The 18,934-nt window shown below is 39.0% G+C and overlaps 1 protein-coding gene across 4 annotated transcripts in view; it reads left to right on the top strand.

Moving 5' to 3' along the window:
• Positions 1 to 18,934, top strand: part of MCC (MCC regulator of WNT signaling pathway) — a 206,983-nt gene that overhangs the window by 42,481 nt on the left and 145,568 nt on the right. The window contains exon 1 of one of the 4 annotated variants that reach the window (XM_048931367.1): positions 3,036 to 3,687. The exons of the other annotated variants lie outside the window; for them this stretch is intronic. Within the exon in view, the coding sequence (XP_048787324.1) occupies positions 3,631 to 3,687 (57 nt within the window). The 5' untranslated portion in view covers positions 3,036 to 3,630. Of the gene's footprint in view, positions 1 to 3,035; positions 3,688 to 18,934 lie in introns of those variants that run through there. 4 annotated transcript variants of the gene reach the window in all.

Genomic DNA, 18,934 nt, shown 5'->3' with positions numbered 1-18,934 from the left:
CTCATGCTGAATCACAAGGCTCTCTATTCTCTTTGCGGCAGTACAAAATTTGCATTCTTGAGGCCAAAGAGAGAGTGTGCGTTGGCTTCAGTGAAGTTCTTAGTACTTGCTAGTGCATTAGATCTCTTGTATCTGGAAAAAGTGAAACTGAACAGTAGTGTAATCTATCTAGGAATTTAATCTTGCGGTGTAATGCTTTCACTGAATCAGGAAATAGACTCAGAAATGCTAGATAATTTGAATTTTCACAGGGGAACAAGTTCTACATCTTCTGATGTTTAGAAATATTCTGTATTTAAAAATTTAAAAATTGTGATGTAATTATCTTGGAGAGATGATGCATTTAGCCTTAGCTAACACTGTAATGTAGAAAAACATGGTAAGTTTTTAAGGACTTCAGAACACATTGAAATGGCACTGGCAGTACCCATTAAGTTAAAGAATGATCGATGCTTTCCAACTATGTAGTGTACAATCGTCAGTGCATCTGAGTGTACCACTCAGTGCAGCTTGTAACAATTGCAGTGGATGTCTTTTGGAACTGAAGTAAAATAATTTATCTTCCGTTTGGTTTAACTACTTCATTAGTTTGCCCATGAGCCAAAACTATTTTTTAATTTTAAGCTGAATTGTAAAATCCAAGTTGGATAAGATGATCCATAAAGATCATTGAGTCCAATTCCACCTTCTCCAACTCCTTGTGTATTTAGAATCATAGAATTGATTGGAAAAGACCTTCCAGATCGTCAAGTCCAACTGCAGCCAAACCATACTACCCTAAATCTAACAACCCACCACTAAATCATGTCCCTGAACACCACATCTGGGTGATTTTTTAAATACATTCAGGGATGGTGACTCAACCACCTCCACGGGGAGCCTATTCCAGTGCTTAACAACCCCTTCTGTAAAGAAGTTTTTTCTTATATCCAACCTAAACCTCCACTGGCACAACTTGAGGCCATTTCCCCTTCTCCTGTCACCTGTCACCAGTGAGAAGAGACCAGCCCTGCTTTCACTGCAGTCACCTTTCAGGTATTTGAATACTGCAATAAGGTCTCTCCTTAGCCTCCTCTTCCCCAGACTAAACAGCCCCAGTTCCTTTAGTTGCTCCTTGTAGGGCATATTCCCCAAACCGTGCACCAGTTTTGTTACCTGTCTTTGAACCTGGTGCAGCACCTCAATGTCATTTGTATATTGACATTCTTTTGGGGGCTGAAGGCCTTGAAAACACTCAGGGCTGCCCTAGACAGGCTCACACTTCTAAGAGGTGTCAACTCAACACACCCTCACCTCTCCTGTGGGTGGTTTACCCTTGGTGACCAACAGTGACACTGTAAGAACAAGGCATCGCAATCCCGCCCTGCAGCCACCCTGGGGATCCCCCCAGCAATGCCTTTACCATGTTTATCAGCATGAGGATGTAGTTCTAGACATGCTTCTTACCCTGGAAGCACACCACTGAGTTATTTATAGCCAGCAATTTCTCCCACTCCTCCAGCTGCTTCAGCAAGTTGGAGGTCTTGCCCAGCCCTTGAAGTTCTTATTCTTAGATAATTCTGGGGTCATGCATTGCACTGATGAACCTTTGACACAAGTGCCAGAATTGTACAAAGATAAACTCACAGGGAATTCCAAGCAGCTGTGAGGGAGTATAGGAGTTAGTAGGGATACTGATGTAAAGTATAGAAAGTTTGTTACCCTCCCGCTTGAGAAGACATGGCTTGGAGAAGATGAAATGTTTTAAAATGCACTGTATCAGCTGCAGGAGCTTTAGAACTGAAGCTCTTTTCCTCTTGTATGAGAAATGAGGTAAGACAATATACAGAACCACTATAAAGAACAACATTTTTAATGCACAGGAAATCTGTACACAAAACTACACCGGCTGTACTGCTCCACCCTGCAGACTAGAGAGCTCTGCCTGTTCCTGGCCCCGTTGGTGCTGTCTGCCTGTTGTGACACTGATCTCTGGTGGCTGAGATAGCAGCGATCTGCCAGCAGAGAGCAGTGCAGCCCCTTGTCATTACTTGAGGAAAGGAAAATTGAAACATGTCAGGTTCAAAGCAGATGAGTAAGGAATACCGAGAAGCACAAAATGTAGAGTTGGAATGGAACATGAAGGTAAACCTGGAAAGATACTCTCAATGAAGAACATAACGAAAGCTAGAGGTAGTGCTTGATCATGAAAAAAAGACACGAAATCAAAAGTACAGATTACCAAAAGCAAATGAGAGTATACAGAATACAGAAAAAAGAAAAAAGTAGCATGAAAATAGACCTGGGGAATAAAAGAAAAATGTCTGCAAAGAGACTGTGGCATTGTCCTTGCCCCCCTGAGCCAGTTCCTGGTATTGGGGAAGTATCTGGGGAAGGAGAGGCACCCAGAAAATGATATCACATTTATTCCTGTTTCTCATGGATTTTTTGGACTCTTCTCAGGACTTGGCATTCTTGTTATGAAATGTAGTAAGATGATCAGGAAAGTTTCAGCTGCAGAGTATGACATTCCCTAATTATAAGTGTAGCATAATCCAGCACTGCAAGGAGTGTAGGGCTGCCACTAGATTCTAGGGGAGACTGGGAGTGGGAAAAGAATTTTTTTTGTTCTTGCAGTGGGTACAATATGTCATCAAATCTATATTGTTAAGATTGCTTCTAGATTTTTTACTGGGTCTGAAAGCAAATGGTTTCTTCTTTATGTAGCATCACCCCAAAGCCTTTGTAAAATGCTTGTGTGTTACGTAAAATCTGCTGCTTTCTAAAGGTGCTATTGGGTTTACTACTACCTTTCAAAATCTTTACAGCTCCCGCCCTCAGAACCACCCAACTTTCTGTACTGAATTGCTGGTGGGAACAAGGAAGTAGGAATTCAACTTCATTGTTGTCCAGGTGGCATTTCCTGTTACTTGCTTAGTTTTATAGTTTTGGTACAGCAATTAGTATACAAAAAGCTGGAAAGATGGCTGTAATTCCAAAATGAACTCTCTACAGCTCGCTCCCTCCCACTCTCTGCTTAGTACCGCCCCTTCCATGCACCCTTTAGCCAGCAGCAAGACAGCTGTGTTTGATCATAAACCACTTAAACTCCGGGCTCGCTGGAAAGGGAAACTTCAGCGTGAAGTGCAGCATTGGCTTGTCTCAGAGACAGCAGCTTTCTTTTCTTCTCCCTCCCGAGCACTGAAGACCATAGCAGCTCTGCTTTTATTTTCTCTGTGAACTTGAGCAAAGCTCACCAAATTGTTCTGAGTACATTAAGCAACGCTATGAGATGTCCTTAAATGGAGTTGCGGAAAAGAGCAGCATAAAACATACAGCAGAGGTGAAGCACGACTTGCGGATGGACTGAGGCAGCCCTGGGCAAGCAGCTTCTTCCTGGGATTTTCTGAGCCCTCCATGGTATTAGCAAATCACTAGCAGCAGTGGATTGTATGTGAAGTGGAAACTAGTTTTGCTCTTTTAGAAGGTCTTTGATTGTTAATGTTAACAATTAATGTGGAGTAAAAATGGCTGTCTAGAGCAGAATATTCGGCAGAAAAAGATCGGAGAAGAAAGTATTGAATGGGTTAAACAAATCTTTGAAGAAGCATTAAAACCTGCAGAAATCATCAAGCCCCGAGAAGTCTCATCATGAATTCTGGAGTTGCTTTGAAATATGGAAATGACTCTCCTGCAGAGCTGAGTGAGGTAAGCAGTTTCAGTGCCCTTCTTTGTGCTTTAAAAAGAAACACTCCCCTTGTGGGCTTTCACTCTGCAAGCAGTGCAATTAAAAATTAATAGAATATGTAACTTGCTATAACTTGCTGTGCCAGTGAGGAAATGACCTGAACTTTCTTACTGCTTTAGACTGAATAAGTGGTGAAAAGCAAACGATGCAATCATGTCAAGATGCTTTTTCCTGTTACCATGCAGCAGAAATTGCCTTACCTCCCAAGAGCTGTGTTTATGCCCAACGTTCATCTTTACAGTGGGTGAAATGTGGAGATCTCAGTTGATTTTAAGCAGACATTAACTACTTTAGGAGGGAGCTAGGCCAGTGGAAGATGATAAATATTTTTTGGTATGACAACAGCATTGGCAAAGTTGTGTTTGACTATTTATCCAAGCTGTTACGTTAGATGAATGTTACCTTCTGTGTTTAAAAGAAAGCAAACCATGGGAAATTTTCTACTTTTCCCTTGCAAACTGTAGTCAGCTGTTATTTCTTATAGGTATGGGTATGTCTGTTTTTTGTGTAACCCATTTGTCAATATTTTGAATAAGTCAGAAATTAAAGCCATATCAAATGTTATGTAGATACTTAAGAAATATGTTAGAAGTAGTATATCTTGGCAGTTAATGAAAAATCTTAGATGTATCATCTTTATGAGTTTATTTGTATTGAGAACTGCTAATTTGAGTAATGCCATAAAACCCTAAGTAATTTATTGAAGTAATCTTGAAGAAAATTGAATCTTTGGTCCAGTGTAACTGAAATGCTTCTCTTTCTTCTTTGCCCATTTTTTTTTTAAATACACCTTATATTGCAATGCATCTTTTTTTTTTTTTTAATGTTTTTGTTTTATTAGAAATAATAGGACATACTTGGCAGAATGAAAGCGTTTACAATTTGTGGGATTAATTATGCAGAGATGGGAGACACTGAGATGCAGAATGGAAATTAAATCAGTGACCTAGTGAATGGGGCAGCGGAGTAAATATTTGAGACCTTAGCGAGTGCAGTACTTTGTCTTGCAGGATGAGTGGCAGGTTTATGACTGGGGAGTGCAGATAAAACAAATTTTATGTACATTCTTCCTCTGACTATAAAAGAATTCAATTTAATTCACTTTATTTTTTGTTAATGATTGTTTAGAGAATATGTATTGGCAACACAGCATAAACTGAATTCATAAACTCAGCATAAAAGCCTGTTATGTTTTTGTAGGAGTTATTTTTTGTAGAAGTCTGCCACATGGTTCCTGGCTAACTTGTGTTGTTGTCCTGTTGATCTGCTTTCTGTCCCTTAAGCGTTTGATTTTCAAAGCTATAGGGCCACACAAAATGCAAAGTCCTGCAGGGACTTGATTTGCCTGGTTATTTGTAGCAAGTGGTATTTACTGATAGCATTTCTACCTTGGAATGTTCTCTATTCAGATTTATTTTACTCATTCACAAAATAAGATTGTTGTTTTAAGAACTATATCTTTTCTCTGCTGTTCAACATGAGAAGTGTGAAAAAGAAGTTGGTGTTCGTGTATCACAGAACATTTTCCTTGTTTATTTTTGTTATTTTGTTCCAACAAGCTTACTTTAATGTTTGATTTACTTGATTTTATATTTGATTTGATCTATATTCTAGTGCCAAAGATAAGTGAGGAGTAGTCCCCTTTCTGACTGCAAACATATCAGTGAAGCTCTTTTATTCCCAGCTTTCCCCATCTGCGAATCATAATTTCTTTGCTATTGCTTTTCATCTTTGTGATTTGAGCTGCTTGTGTAAGCATGCTTCGGTCTGTGTTACTCAAAGGGCCAGGTCAGCCAATCTCAGTATTGGTCTTTGGTAGGACATTGTTTTTGATGAAATGTGGGGAATTTACAGACACAGCATGTTTTTCAGGACAAGTTGTGCAAGTACTCTGAGATGCAGTTAGTTAATTATCTCTAATTTCTCAACTGACTTTTTTCTCTCTGTAACTTGCGTGTTCGTGTTAGACTTTTTTCAGCTTTTGACTTATAATGCTTTGGTTGCTCCTGCTGAAGACAGGAGGTCTTGACTAAAGGCTGTACATATTTATATATCCATGTTTCTCACCAGTTTGTCATGCTTTTCCCCTTTTCTTTTGTTTCTGATTATATTTTCTGTGTGTCGATGTTCATTTTTAATCTATGGAAGACTGTGGCATTGTGTTCAGTGGGAAAAGTTGGAACTGGTTCTGTTAGGAAATGATGAAATTAGTGCAGTTTTAGTATGTATTAACCCACACTTTTGTCTCTACTGTCAGTTCTTATTTTCACATTGAAAAGGGCTGTTAGCTATGTCTGCATGGCAAAAAAAATGACAGACCAGGAAAGGCTATGATGCAGATTTTGTTGTAGGTGCCTTGATCTCTTCATGGTGTGAAGCTCTAGGCATGAAACTACTATTATTAAAATAAATAGGAAATCTACAAAGCCCTGGCGGTGCAGTAAATGTGTTGTTGAATGGATGCATTAAATGAAACAGAAAGTGAAATTATTGCAGCTCATTGCATTTATGTTGAGACTTTATCTGCTTGAGATTTAGCTCTCTCTTTGGCAAAATTAATTGCCATCTTTATTTTTTAAAGACACAGCTGTAATTGTAGACATTTGTGTGTGGTTAATATTTACTATTTGTAAAGTTTTGTCCAGGTAAACAGATCTTGATAGTCTTAATTGCTTATCCCCTTCCAAAGGTCATGCAGAAATAAATAAAAGGGAAAAACTCTCAGATTTATGTCACAGGTCAGTGAGGTGGTTTGTGATTCACTACTTTTGGAGTCCAAGCTGTTGTTTATTGATCTGTACATTGGTACCCTATTTCTTCTGTTTTTCTTTCCATTCAGACTTCTCTTTCTTTTGCTCAGAGAACAAAATATAAATTAGCCAATATGCTGTTTGCATAGCAGAATCACCTTATAACTGCGTAGGGAGGTAGAAGAAAACAGTGTTCTTGTGTAGCAAGGCTTCCTTGTGATGGTGGTAGCTGGGTTTTTTTGTTTGTTTGTTTGTTTTTAAAGTGAAGTATGATACATTAAGAGATGCAAATCTAAAAAAAGCCTTGAAGTCTACAAGTGCAAGATGGCTCTTTCTTGCACTCCATGAGAATGCAGGACAGACTTTGGTAAACAAGTAATAATGTCCAACCAACCTCTGTTTTAATTCTGCTAAGTTAGCAAACTGCAAATTTTTGACAATTTTCACCTGTCAGCATTACTCCATATTGTTATTTGCAGTTTGCTTCTTAAGGCTTGATTGAGTATGGGTATTATTTGCATGCCATACATAACACCCAAGTTAAGTGAATTATAGATTCCTTTTTTGATGTTTTTCTTTTTAGTTGCACAGTAATGTAAACCTCAAGTGTAGTCACAGAGTGCACTCTTAACACCAACATTAAGAGTGTCACCAAACCACGTCCAGGTACAGTGCGCAGCGCACAGTTGCTTCGTGGGTTTGTTTGTTTGTTTGTTTAATTAATCAGAATGTATTTGCTTTGTACGTATTCATTCCTCCAGTAGTTTTTCAGAAGGACGTCTTTATATAGAAGGAGCTGGTTGGTCTAATCTGTATTTTCTTCTTTCAAATCCAAAGAGACCACCTTTTCCTCAGGAAGTCCTTGAATTTCAGTTTGTTACAAGCTGAAACCAGGGTTTATGGAAAGGTATCACTGCATGTCAGTCTTCTTCTTAAAGCCCTCCACAAGCCATCCTGTGCTGAAATGGAATTCTGTTGTCTTATCCAGTACAGCCATTGTGCTGAATGCTGTTAGCAGTAAAGCACATGTCTAATCATGGACAGTTCAAAAGCATAGAATAGGAACATCCAGAGAGTGCAATTAGTAAGCTTTGTAATGTCTTTCTCAGTTGCTTACCTAAGGGCTAAATTATATCCTCGGATTAGAGTCAAATTATATTCTTGGACTCAGTTTTCACTAAAGTGAACCTTGTGAATTTGCTGATGGCAAGACTATGCCAAAGAGATTTTCTTGTGGGCTCGGGACTGGTGTTGTAGTACTGCAGTACATTCAGCACTTTAGACACAAATGATGCATTTAATGTTATTGCATTCTTTTGTGTTTATTATGTAAGTGGATGGTGCATAATTTTAAGAAAGGAAGTAGTGAAATCGAAAGGTACTGCACTGATTTAGGTGTATACTTCAGACTTTGTGCTAATTTGTTTGTGTTTGGAACTCAATTATTTAGGGAATGACCATTGTGGCTTGCAAACTTATGCTGATCTATATGTTCATGAACCCTATTTATTGCTTAGAGCAAACATATTGTCAATTTCTCTTGGGAAAAGGAGTAGTTTATTTGTCTACTTAACAATAGGATATTTAAAAGTTTTAAGAGGGGAAGAGGAGATAGGATCCAAAGTTTGTGTTTGCGTGGGGAGCAAAATAATGAGATCATAAGGCGAATTTCATCAAAGTCTTCTGAGTTATACAAGATGTGCAGAAGTATGGAGCCAAATTTGAAAGGCTTAAATTCCGAGCCTTTTATAATTTGACTGTAGGACAAAATGCTGCTTTTTCTTTTTTTTCTTTTTTTGAGATTTACATTGCACTGCTGCTGCTATAATTAGAAATGACACTTTAAGGAGAAAATCATGTAGAAAGAGAACTGCAGAAAGAGAAGGGGCTGCATGGCTTGAAGTCATGTACATGAGCCAGTGTGTCAGTCTGAGGTCAGGTGGGGTCAGGTGCACAACTCTGGACTGAGACCCCCTGGCAAGGGAAACATTCAGCAGCAACAGTCCCCACATTGAGGGACTTTCTAATGTTTTTCTCTGCTTTTTCAGACAAGCATAGTAGGAAATAGACTGATGGAGTAGGGAATGGGTTTTGTTTGCATTTAAGACTTGGATTAGATCTGTAATGCTTGTTTTGTCTTCCTGGGTTTGACACTCTTACTAAGACAGATAGTGAGCAAATGTCACCCTAATACTGCATGTGCTTCCTGAATGGTCTGTAGCTGTCTGACAAGCATGCCAGTACACTCTTGTGAACACACGAACACCATCTCCCACTGGAAGCCTCTCTCTGCTGCCAGACATGGCCTTCAATGTGAAAGGCATGTGGAACCTGTTTTGAAAAAGAGAATATAAAACATAGAATCATAGAATCATAGAATCACTAAGGTTGGAAAAGACCTAAAAGATCACCCAGTCCAACCGTTCACCTATTCCCAATAGCTCCTACTAAACCATGTCCCTCAACGCAACATCCAGTCTTTCCTTGAACACCCCCAGGCTCGGTGATTCCACCACCTCCCTGGGCAGTCCATTCCAGTGCCTGACCACCCTTTCTGAAAAGTAATACTTCCTCATGTCCAGCCTGAATTTCCCCTGGCGTAGCTTGAAACCATTCCCCCTGGTCCTATCCCTAATGACACGAGAGAAGAGGCCGACCCCCAGCTCACTACAACCTCCCTTCAGGAAGTTATAGAGAGCAATAAGGTCTCCCCTGAGCCTCCTCTTCTCCAGGCTGAACATTCCCAGCTCCTTCAGCCTCTCCTCATATGGCCTGTGTTCCAGACCCCTCACCAGCTTCGTTGCCCTTCTTTGAACACGTTCCAGGGCCTCAATATCTTTCTTGCAGTGAGGGGCCCAAAACTGGACACAGTACTCGAGGTGCGGCCTCACGAGTGCTGAATATAGGGGAACAATCACCTCTCTGCTCCTGCTTGCAACACTGTTTCTGATGCAAGCCAGGATGCCATTGGCCTTCTTGGCCACCTGGGCACACTGTCGGCTCATGTTCAGCCGAGCATCAATCAATACCCCCAGGTCCATTTCCTCTACGCAGTCCTCCAGCCACACCGCCCCAAGCCTGTAGCGTCGCCTGGGGTTGTTGTGACATCTTTCCACCGGCGAGGGTGTGTGGTTTCCCCAAGCATATAGTTGAGTTGTGATAAATTGTTCGTGTCAATCCCTTAAAATATAACGCTCTTACAACTGATAGAATATGACTGTCAAATACTAATTATGGCATTCTGAAATTACTTGAGCTTTGACAAAGCTCCACTGTTTTTTCATTTGTAACAGGAGTTAAACTGAACACATGAATGGTGTTTGTGACCAGGTGGCCAACAACTAGCACTACAAGTCAAGTTTTACAAGAGGGAACACAGCAACCAGTATGCGCAGATCAGAGTAATGCTGATGCAACTGTTTAATTTAAAGAGAATAGTTTAATGGGAAACTTAATTAATCATGCTCCTGGATAGTGACTATCAAGTCTGAATGAAACTCTTGGATTGGATACACTTGTGTTCAGATTCACTAATCTACTATGGATTATTCATCTCTCTTTGAAAAATCTGATTGATTTCTACAGCTTATTTGAAGCTTGTGGCAAATTACAGAGGTAAAAGCATCCCGTAAAAGGGGAAAGACATCTGTTCCAGAATCATTTGGACATCCACAGTTCATTAATAGAGAAACCTGCTGATAAACAACTCGCTGATATATTTGATGCTGATATATTTATGATGGGTTAGGACATGAACTTGGTTCCATAGTCTAACCGAGTGAACTATTTCTGGCATGACCAACATATGTAGTTTGTGTGACAGATGTATCACATTTCCAGTGAAAAAACATAGAGACTTCAAAGAATGTTTATTTTCAGGATTTGGGTGAGCTGCTTATCATACAAACTAAGTATTTTCAAGGCTTGGATCCTGTTGAATTGAAGGACTGTAAAAAGATTACTCAAAATGCTCAGATACTGTCGGCACAAATAATGCTCTTCTGCAGCATCCTAATGAAAATAAAAAGAAAAAAAAGAAGAAAAAAAAAAAAAGAAATACAGAGATCATGTAACTAATCTACCTGATATTTCAACATGTCTTGATCCTAGGAAAACATGTTTGAAAAATGATTCATGGGCTAAGAAATTAATAAAGACAAATGTAAGCTGTGAATGTAGCATTAATAATATGTTGAGTCTTCTAAATGCTTTTAGAGTCTTTGTGTTTTTCTTGTTACATCAAAAAAATAGAGATTTTTGGAGATAGAAGGCAAGTGAGCCTTCACCTTCTCTCCTCCCAACCTGTGTTGGAAAAGAAAAACGCATTTCTGTTTGTGATCAGTCTTGGACAAAGGACTTGGGCATGTGTGCTCTCCATTGGTAGAGTTTCGTAAGTTTTTTTGGGTTCTTTAACCCTGCAGTCTATGGATCAGTGTTATATAAAGGAATACCTAAATGGAACCACCTGAAAAAGAATCCATAGATCGCAGAGTTGGTTCCAAAAGCAAAAGTGTCTCTGCTGTATATATGTGTGAAGAGAGGGCACAGGGTGAGGCTTTGTAATGAAATTGGATGGCTGTGGTAGAGCATAATGAAATATTTTGATCTGGAGCCCCAAGTAGTTTGATTGCAGACTGAAAAGAAAATGTGTTGTTGCCATTCTTTTTTCCCCCACATCTTCAAGTTTTATAGTCTTTCCTACTTTGTATAGTATTTAAAGTTGCAGATTTTGCTCCTGTGTCCTAGATTATGTGGAAAAGCCTGCTGGAGCTCCTTGGTTACACTTAATAAAAATATATCAGTCAGTGTACTTTGCAGGGAAATGTGATGATAGCTGGATTTGGGAATTTTAGTGACAGAACAACAGAGGCTTGATGTGGAGAATAGAATCTCATGCGGCTAAAGGGAGTGCTTTGACACTGGTGGCAGTCTGCATTATTCCCACATCAAGATTTGCCATATAAATGAATCTTCTGTGTGAAGAACGTATATTTTCAAAAGATTTAGATTTTTATCGTGTCTAATGAACAGAGACATTTCTCTAGAAATGGTCTTGTGTATTCTAACTTAGTTGTTGCAATCATACATGTAAATTTTTAACTGAAATTAAGATTAATTGACATAATTTGGTAGAACTGAGTAGATTTTTAAAACAAAGCACAATTAACAATGACGTGAGTTACTTACAGATCTCAAGATACTTTAAAGAGAGATGTTAACAAAGAGTTGTCAAAATTCTGAATCTGCTTTAGGGATGACATTTGTGAGTGGGAAGCAACCAGAGTAACAGGTAAAGCATTAAGTCATCCACAGTTTAATCTACATTTCATGTTCTGAAATCTTTTTTGGAGTGCTGCATGCTTCTGATTGATGCTTTGATATGCACATTGAAGAGCAAGCTGATATTATACTAAGTATTTGAAAACAATATATATGTAAATACTTAGATTTAGGAGGTTAACCTAAAAGCAGAAATGCTCGTGGCATTTAAATTTGTGTTTGTTCAGATGTTTCTTCAGAACCCAAATGTCTGTGTTAGAATTAGTACTTCTAAATGCAGGTACAAATGTGATTAATATACAGTCACTAAAAAATTACTGACATTATTTAAGATGTTAAGAACATTTTAAACTTTGTATTATTGCTTCTTTGTGCTTTTGTTGCTCATTTACTCTGACATAAAAGCAAAGCTCTTGTCAAGAGCATTGAGTTATTAATGGCCAGTAACAAGAAAAACTTTTTTTTGTTGTTATTTAAGTATAGAACACTGAACAAAATGAAGTCAGAATAGACTGCCCCTGTTAAAATGATAAGTTTTTCTTTGTGTGTTAAATATTTATAGTAAATAGAAAAAACATTTTCATCCCTATCCTTTTCAGGTCACTTCGCTTTCCATTGTAACAGGTCCCCACTCTAACCTTCTGGCAAAGATGTCTTGCTGCCCAAGGAGTGCTCCTAGTGACTTGCACTCCCCAATCCTTCTATGCCATCTCCTTACTCCAAGAGCTGGTTTCTCCTTCCAGACTCCCACAAGACAGACTTTATTCCTCCCTTGGGCTTTTTCTTGATTTTCAAGTGCAGCTCTTGTCTTTTACAAGTTTTCATCAGAAAACATGATCCTGAGAGATTAGAAAGTCTTGATGGGCAAAGTTAGCCTTACCCTCATAAATGAAGCCCTTCTAAGGATTGTTATTGTAATGGGATGATAGTTGATATTTTCAGATGGAACTGATACTGTTACTTACTGCCACCGAAGATTACTTCATAAAGTAAATTTCTGTTGAATCTTCACAGAGGTCTGTCCTGTGGAGACAGGACAAGGGGAAACGGCCCTAAACTGGAGAACAGAAGTTCTGCACCAATATGCGAAGGAACTTCTTCACTGTGAGGTTGACAGAGCAGTGGAACAGGCTGCCCAGGGAGGTTGTGGAGTCTCTTCTGGAGATATTCAAGACCCACCTGGATGCCTACCTGCAGGGAGCCTGCTTTGGTAGGGGGGGTGGATTCGATGATCTCTGGAGGTCCCTTCAAACCCCTATGATTCTGTGATACTGTAATTCTGTGACTGTAGGGAACACTGAAACATTCTTATTTTCTTAGTGGTTAAATGGCCTATTTTTAAAACACTGTCTCACTTGAGTAAATGGCCATAAGCCTGATGCAAACATATTGTAACGTATTCTAGTGGAATGCTGGTAAAATCAGTATCCATGGGAGCATTTCAGAAGTTCTGTGAAGGGTAGTGATGGTAATTTATGAAATAGTAACACAGCCAGTATTTTAAAGACGTATCATTATTATGGTTCAAAACCTAACATCTGAAACTTGAAAGTACTTCATGTACAGCCTTAATGCAAATATAATATAAATCCTTTGCACTCATTATTATTAAATTAATTAAATTTATTAAGACTAATTAAATTAATTAAAACTGATTATTAGTATTAAAGTGAATAGTACAACTTCATGATGCTTCTCTTCTGCACAGGTGAGAAGCCTGCATGTATTTCCCATGCCTACACATATTCAATTCTAGTCTTTCTTTTTTCCATTTTTTTTCCAGACCACTTTGCCTCCAATTATTTGTTCCATACGCAATATGCAGTCTCATCCACACCTTTTTCAGCCAGCTTCTCTCTCCATCCTCACAAGTCTCCAATCTTACCTTCTGGCAAAGATGTTTTGGAACATATCCAGCTTGCTGCATAAGAATTACTTCTAGGGACCTGCACACCCCAATCCTTCCATGCCATTTCCTTATTCCAAGACTTAGTTTCTCCTTCCAGCCCACCTTCCTGCCTTCTTTGTACTCGCCAGAGTTTACTTCTCTCTTCAATTTTCTCTTGATTTCCAAGTCCAGTTCTTTTCCTTTACAGCTTCTAATCATAAAACATGATTCTCAGGGGCTAGAAAGTTGGGACAGACAAAATAAAGAAATGTCGTAACAATCAGTTATGTAGTCATAACAGCACCTCTAGTTTTGGTGCCAGCACAGCTTTCTGAGGCTTGTCCAAAAGACTAAATTATTTGTGCAATGTTGGAATTACAGTTGTTAACACTGAACCGTGATATGCAGTTTTGATGACATAAGATCGTTACTATACATTGTGATAAAGCCAAAAATTGCATTGGCAGCTTAATGTCCTTCTGAACCACGTTTCCAGATGTTTGGATGAAGCTGTGTTCCCACAAAACCGAATATGGGTGACAATTTTTCTAAGTCTATCATTTGCAGGCTGCAAGCCCAGGGATATCATTTGTTTGCAAAGACCTTACGTTAACTGATCTTTGTCTACTCTAGAACTGTTTTCACTTGACTTCACGTGGTATCCTTCAAAGGGCTGAGCGTGTCTAGTTTGCTAATCTTTGGCATCTTGCATCCTGTCTAAATTCTTATTCCTAGCCAAAGTATTAGGTAACCAAATCTAGCTTTTTTTTCACTGTAGCTAGTGCCAGTACTCGTGTCCTTCAAGTGGCACGTCAGTTCCGTCATCTGTCCTTGAACTGCCTTAGATTGTGAGCTTGAGATCTGTTTTCAGTCAAGTGACCAGGTGACCATTTATGAATGGTGCTCTGAAGACTGTCCTTTGCTGCTGCTAATCTGAATGAAATCTGCCCCTTTATCTCTTTTCCACCTTTGCATGCATAACGTATTAAAGCATACATTTTGCTGGTTATGGATGTTGCTGTTGTTTGATTTACAAATTTACTTTGTTATTTTTATTTAAATTCATGATGGCCTACTTGTTCATCAGTTGTCTCTACTCTTTACATGTGGCAGTCTGATTACTGTAGGAACAAATGAGTCTCGTGGGATGCCAGAAACAAATATTCTGTCAGGTATACCTAACAGAAGGACTGGCCCATGCTGAACAAGTATACTGTTGTTTTCAATATGAGCAGTAAAGAAATTAAATCTTTGAAGGTATATTTATCTCTGCTGGTAGCATGATATGTCATTTAAATGCTGTAAATGATACCAGTGTGACAGCAATATTGAGGTAACTGCTATATGTAAAGGAATAAATTTGACACACTTTTTCCTTTCTTTCAAAATGAATGACCTTTTTTCTGCCTTATGAGAATCTAGTATAAAGAATGGATTGGATCACTTTTTCTCCTCCACTGATAAGTATCTTCCCTGCAGTGGAAAGCAGAAAAAATCCTGTTGACTCCTAACAGCCAAGCATCATGTGGCATAGAGATCTGCATAAATGTACTTACTCTATGATACATCTTTGCAAAACACAACTTTTTTTCATGCTTTTAAAAAACAGATTCTTTCTCATCGCTGCAGGACTGAATATCTGTGAATACCCATAATTAATCAAAATCAACGCAGTTGAATTTCAATGCCTACCCCTTCTGAAACCAAAATAAATACACTAATTGCTTTCCATGATGGAGGTTTTTTTCTTTCCTGTGAAAATTTCTTTAACTTCCTCTTGATCCATATTGTGTATATAATGTTAAATCTCTTTTCACATGTCATTTAAACATTTAAAAACCTAATAATTTATTCCAGTTAGGTATAGGTGGTTCAGTTTCCATCACAGAATGACAAGATGATTGATGTTGGAAGGAATGTCTAGAGATGATCTGGTCTAATGACCCTGTTTAAGCACGGCCACTCAGAGCAGGTTGCCCAGAACAAGATGGCTTTGGAATATTTCCAAAAGTGGAAGCTCTACAATCTGTCCAGACAGCCCATTCAGTGCTTAGCCCCTTTCACAGTGAAAAAATATGTCTTTATGTTCAGAGGGAACCTCTTGTATCTCCATTTGTGCCCGCTGAGTGTTGTCCTGTCACGTGCCTTTGTAGGCACCATTGAATAACTCCCGCCTTCTGTGAACCCTCTCTTCAAATATCTGTGTATGGTGATGAGATCCTCCTGAGCCTTCTCTTCCTCAGGCTGAGCAGCCCCAGCTCTCTCAGTCCTTATTGGATAAGTGCTCCAGTGATTTCATCATCTTGGTGGTCCTTTGTTGGAAAGTGACACCCAGGTCCCTTTCTGCCAAGCTGCTTTCCAGCTGGTCCCCAGTGTGTCCTGGTCTCCAGGGATTGTACACCCCCGAAGTAGGACTTTGCACTTCTTGTTGAACTTCATGAAGTTCTTATAGACCCAGCCTGACAAAATCCTTGCAGATGATAACACAACATTCTAGTGTTTATCTTCCGCTACTCCCAGTTTTTTGTCGTCTGCAAATTTTCTGAGGGTACAATCTACCCCATCATTCAGATCATTAATGAAGATGCTGGACAGGATCAAAGTCAGTGGTGACCACTGGGGTATATGACTAGATACAGGCCTCCAACTAGACCTTGTGCATAGTGATTACCACTTTCTAGGCCCAGCCATCTCTCCATCTGCTTATCTAAGCCATGCCTCAACAAATTTTCTGTAACCATCATAAAGCCCTAAATCCAGTGGACAGTAGACACTGATCTCTCATATGCCAAGCCAGCCACTTTGTTGCAGATGTTTCTCAAGTTTGCCAAGAATTATTTCCCCTCAGTAAATCCATGCTGATTACTCCTGATCATTTTCTTGTTCTTTGTTAGCATTAAAATGGTTTCCAGGTTTAGCTGCTTCCCAGGTCTTGAGATGAGACCACCCAGGTCCTCCTTGCCCTTTTAGTTCTAAGAAAGGAATTTGGTCTCAGGTTCTTCTCTCATGTGCATGATCATTCAGAGATTATCAGTAGTAGGCTCACAGTGTCATTTGCCGTCCCAGAATAAATAAAAGACCAAACGTCCAATGTTTAGTGGATGTTATTTAGGCCAGAGAGTTCTTTCCTTTGTATAGAACAGGTTAATAGCACAATAGTAGAGAGTAAGCTTTGTATTAAATTTGAAATGTCGGTAATATATGGTGGCACTGCAGTGGTACTTTATACTTCTTAGTGCATTTCATTTGAGGAGCTGAAATAAGCTGTACGCCATTATTGATGCAATTCTGTCATAGTGCATGAGAACCTACATTTCAGTTTGTTAATAACGTTATGTTACGTGCTTTATCAGAAATCTTATTAGTCAAACTGATAACTCAATTCCAGTTGCCTGGCTTGCTCTTGCAGAGAGGAGGGTGTCTTACTGGGGCATGGTTATGAAATTACACTTTTAAGACCATTTTACAGAAAGGGAATTTAGAGCATTTTAATGGCAGGGAGGGCTGGGTCAGTTTTTCCTTTTAACAAATGACACTGTTGCAAACTTTAAGTGGATTTGATGGCAGTGCTTGAGGAGACCTTGCAGCTTACTAATTTTGAGAGAATGGCTGAAAAAACAAGATGACCTTGACACAAAGGATTTTTAGAATGTGGTGCCTCCTATTTACATACAGATGAGTTGTTAGCACAACCACTGGCACTCAGTTTTGTGTTGTTTTTTTTGTTTTGTTTTGTTTTTTTTCCTGCAGAACAGTGGTTGTATTTAGAGCCTAGAGGCTCAAGCATAAGATGTTCATTGAATTTTATGGTTTACCTTTGTGTAGGCTATTCTGGTTCTCAGCTGTCTGTATCGGCAGCTTGTTCTCCTGTATCTTTCTTATAGCTTTACTAAGTGCTATGAGTAGACATAGCTTTCATTAGCCCTTTCTTTTGGCCTTCTCGCAGTTGATAATTTATTGTTGCTGCCCTTTAGCCTTATCCTTTTATACATACCCAGCTCCCTCTTCACCATCTGTCCTTTTATTTACGTTTTGTTCCACAGTACTTTACAGAGTTCATGCTAATGGCCCTCATTAACGTATAAGGGAATTCTACCTCTTGCAGTGTTGACTGCATGAGGCTTTGATAAGGGGGCTGGTTCTGTTGGGCCAATGGCACGTACCTGCCGTGTGATTCATTAGCACGGAATTTTATAAAATTAATGGTCACAATCAAACCAGTGTAAGCCAGGCGAGGGTGTCTTCAGTAGGGCTATCTGTAGTGTTGGTACGTCCGTGTCCCCTCTGCTGGTGACAGCTCCTAGTGCCATGTGATACAAAATCAGAATTGGTAACATTCGGTTCAAGAAATGCATAGATGTGGCAGTGAGGAACATTTAGTGGGCATGGATGGTTGGACTAGATGATCTTAGATGTCTTCCAACCTTCACAATTCTTTGATTCTATGAAACCACTCCAGGACTTCTTGAGGTTTATGTAGTACTTCAGATGATTAAAGTAAGATCTCTGGAGAACTTACATATGAGAGTTACTGGAAGTGGTAATTACGTGAAGGTTTGCGTATTTTTGGTGTGGAGTATTCTGAAAATTTGATCTTCTTTAGCAGATTTTGACATGAGGACTGATCTTCCTGGAGAACTGACAAGTGCTGATAGCTGAGTTGAGTTTTGCTGAAATTCCAGTATGTCAGAATAATATTTCTAAATAGCTGCTTATTGAGCTTTTATGGTGGTTCACTCTTTGTCTACCACAAGTGATTACAGATTATATGATGATATCTTTTCCTTTTAATTATGAGCTCTCCAATAGTCTCCTGAAATATCTTCATCTTCAGTAGCTTTCTCCTGTTGAAGCACTTGAAAGGTATCTGAATGAATTTCTGGTCACTCTGAGCTAGATTTCCAGTAGATGTCTTATGTCTGCTAGATTCTTGTCCTCAGTTTTACTGCTGTTTCTTTTCTTTGCTCATGGGCAGTGTCGTATGAAGGCTTAAAGGGAAAAATGAAATATTTCAAACAATGAAGAACAGTAAAGAAAACTTAACTTTGCCTGTTTTATTGTTATTCTATAAAATATCCTGTTTCTTTAGAAGAGAATAAATGGTTTTAAATTTAACTTCATTCCATTTAGTCCAGTATTCTACTAGCTTCTCTTTGGCATTTTAATGGAAATTACAAAAAACAGCTGACCTAGATAAACTGAGACCTTTGTGACCACAGTAAAGTCATTGACATTTTGGCACTGCTACTCTCATTAGTGGCACTAATCCAAGTGTTGTGCTTTTAGCAC

This window comes from Lagopus muta, chromosome Z (genome assembly GCF_023343835.1).
Source record: "Lagopus muta isolate bLagMut1 chromosome Z, bLagMut1 primary, whole genome shotgun sequence".
Lineage (NCBI taxonomy): Eukaryota > Metazoa > Chordata > Aves > Galliformes > Phasianidae > Lagopus > Lagopus muta.
Note: the sequence above shows the minus strand (reverse complement) of the source record. Positions and strands in the feature narration are given on the sequence as shown.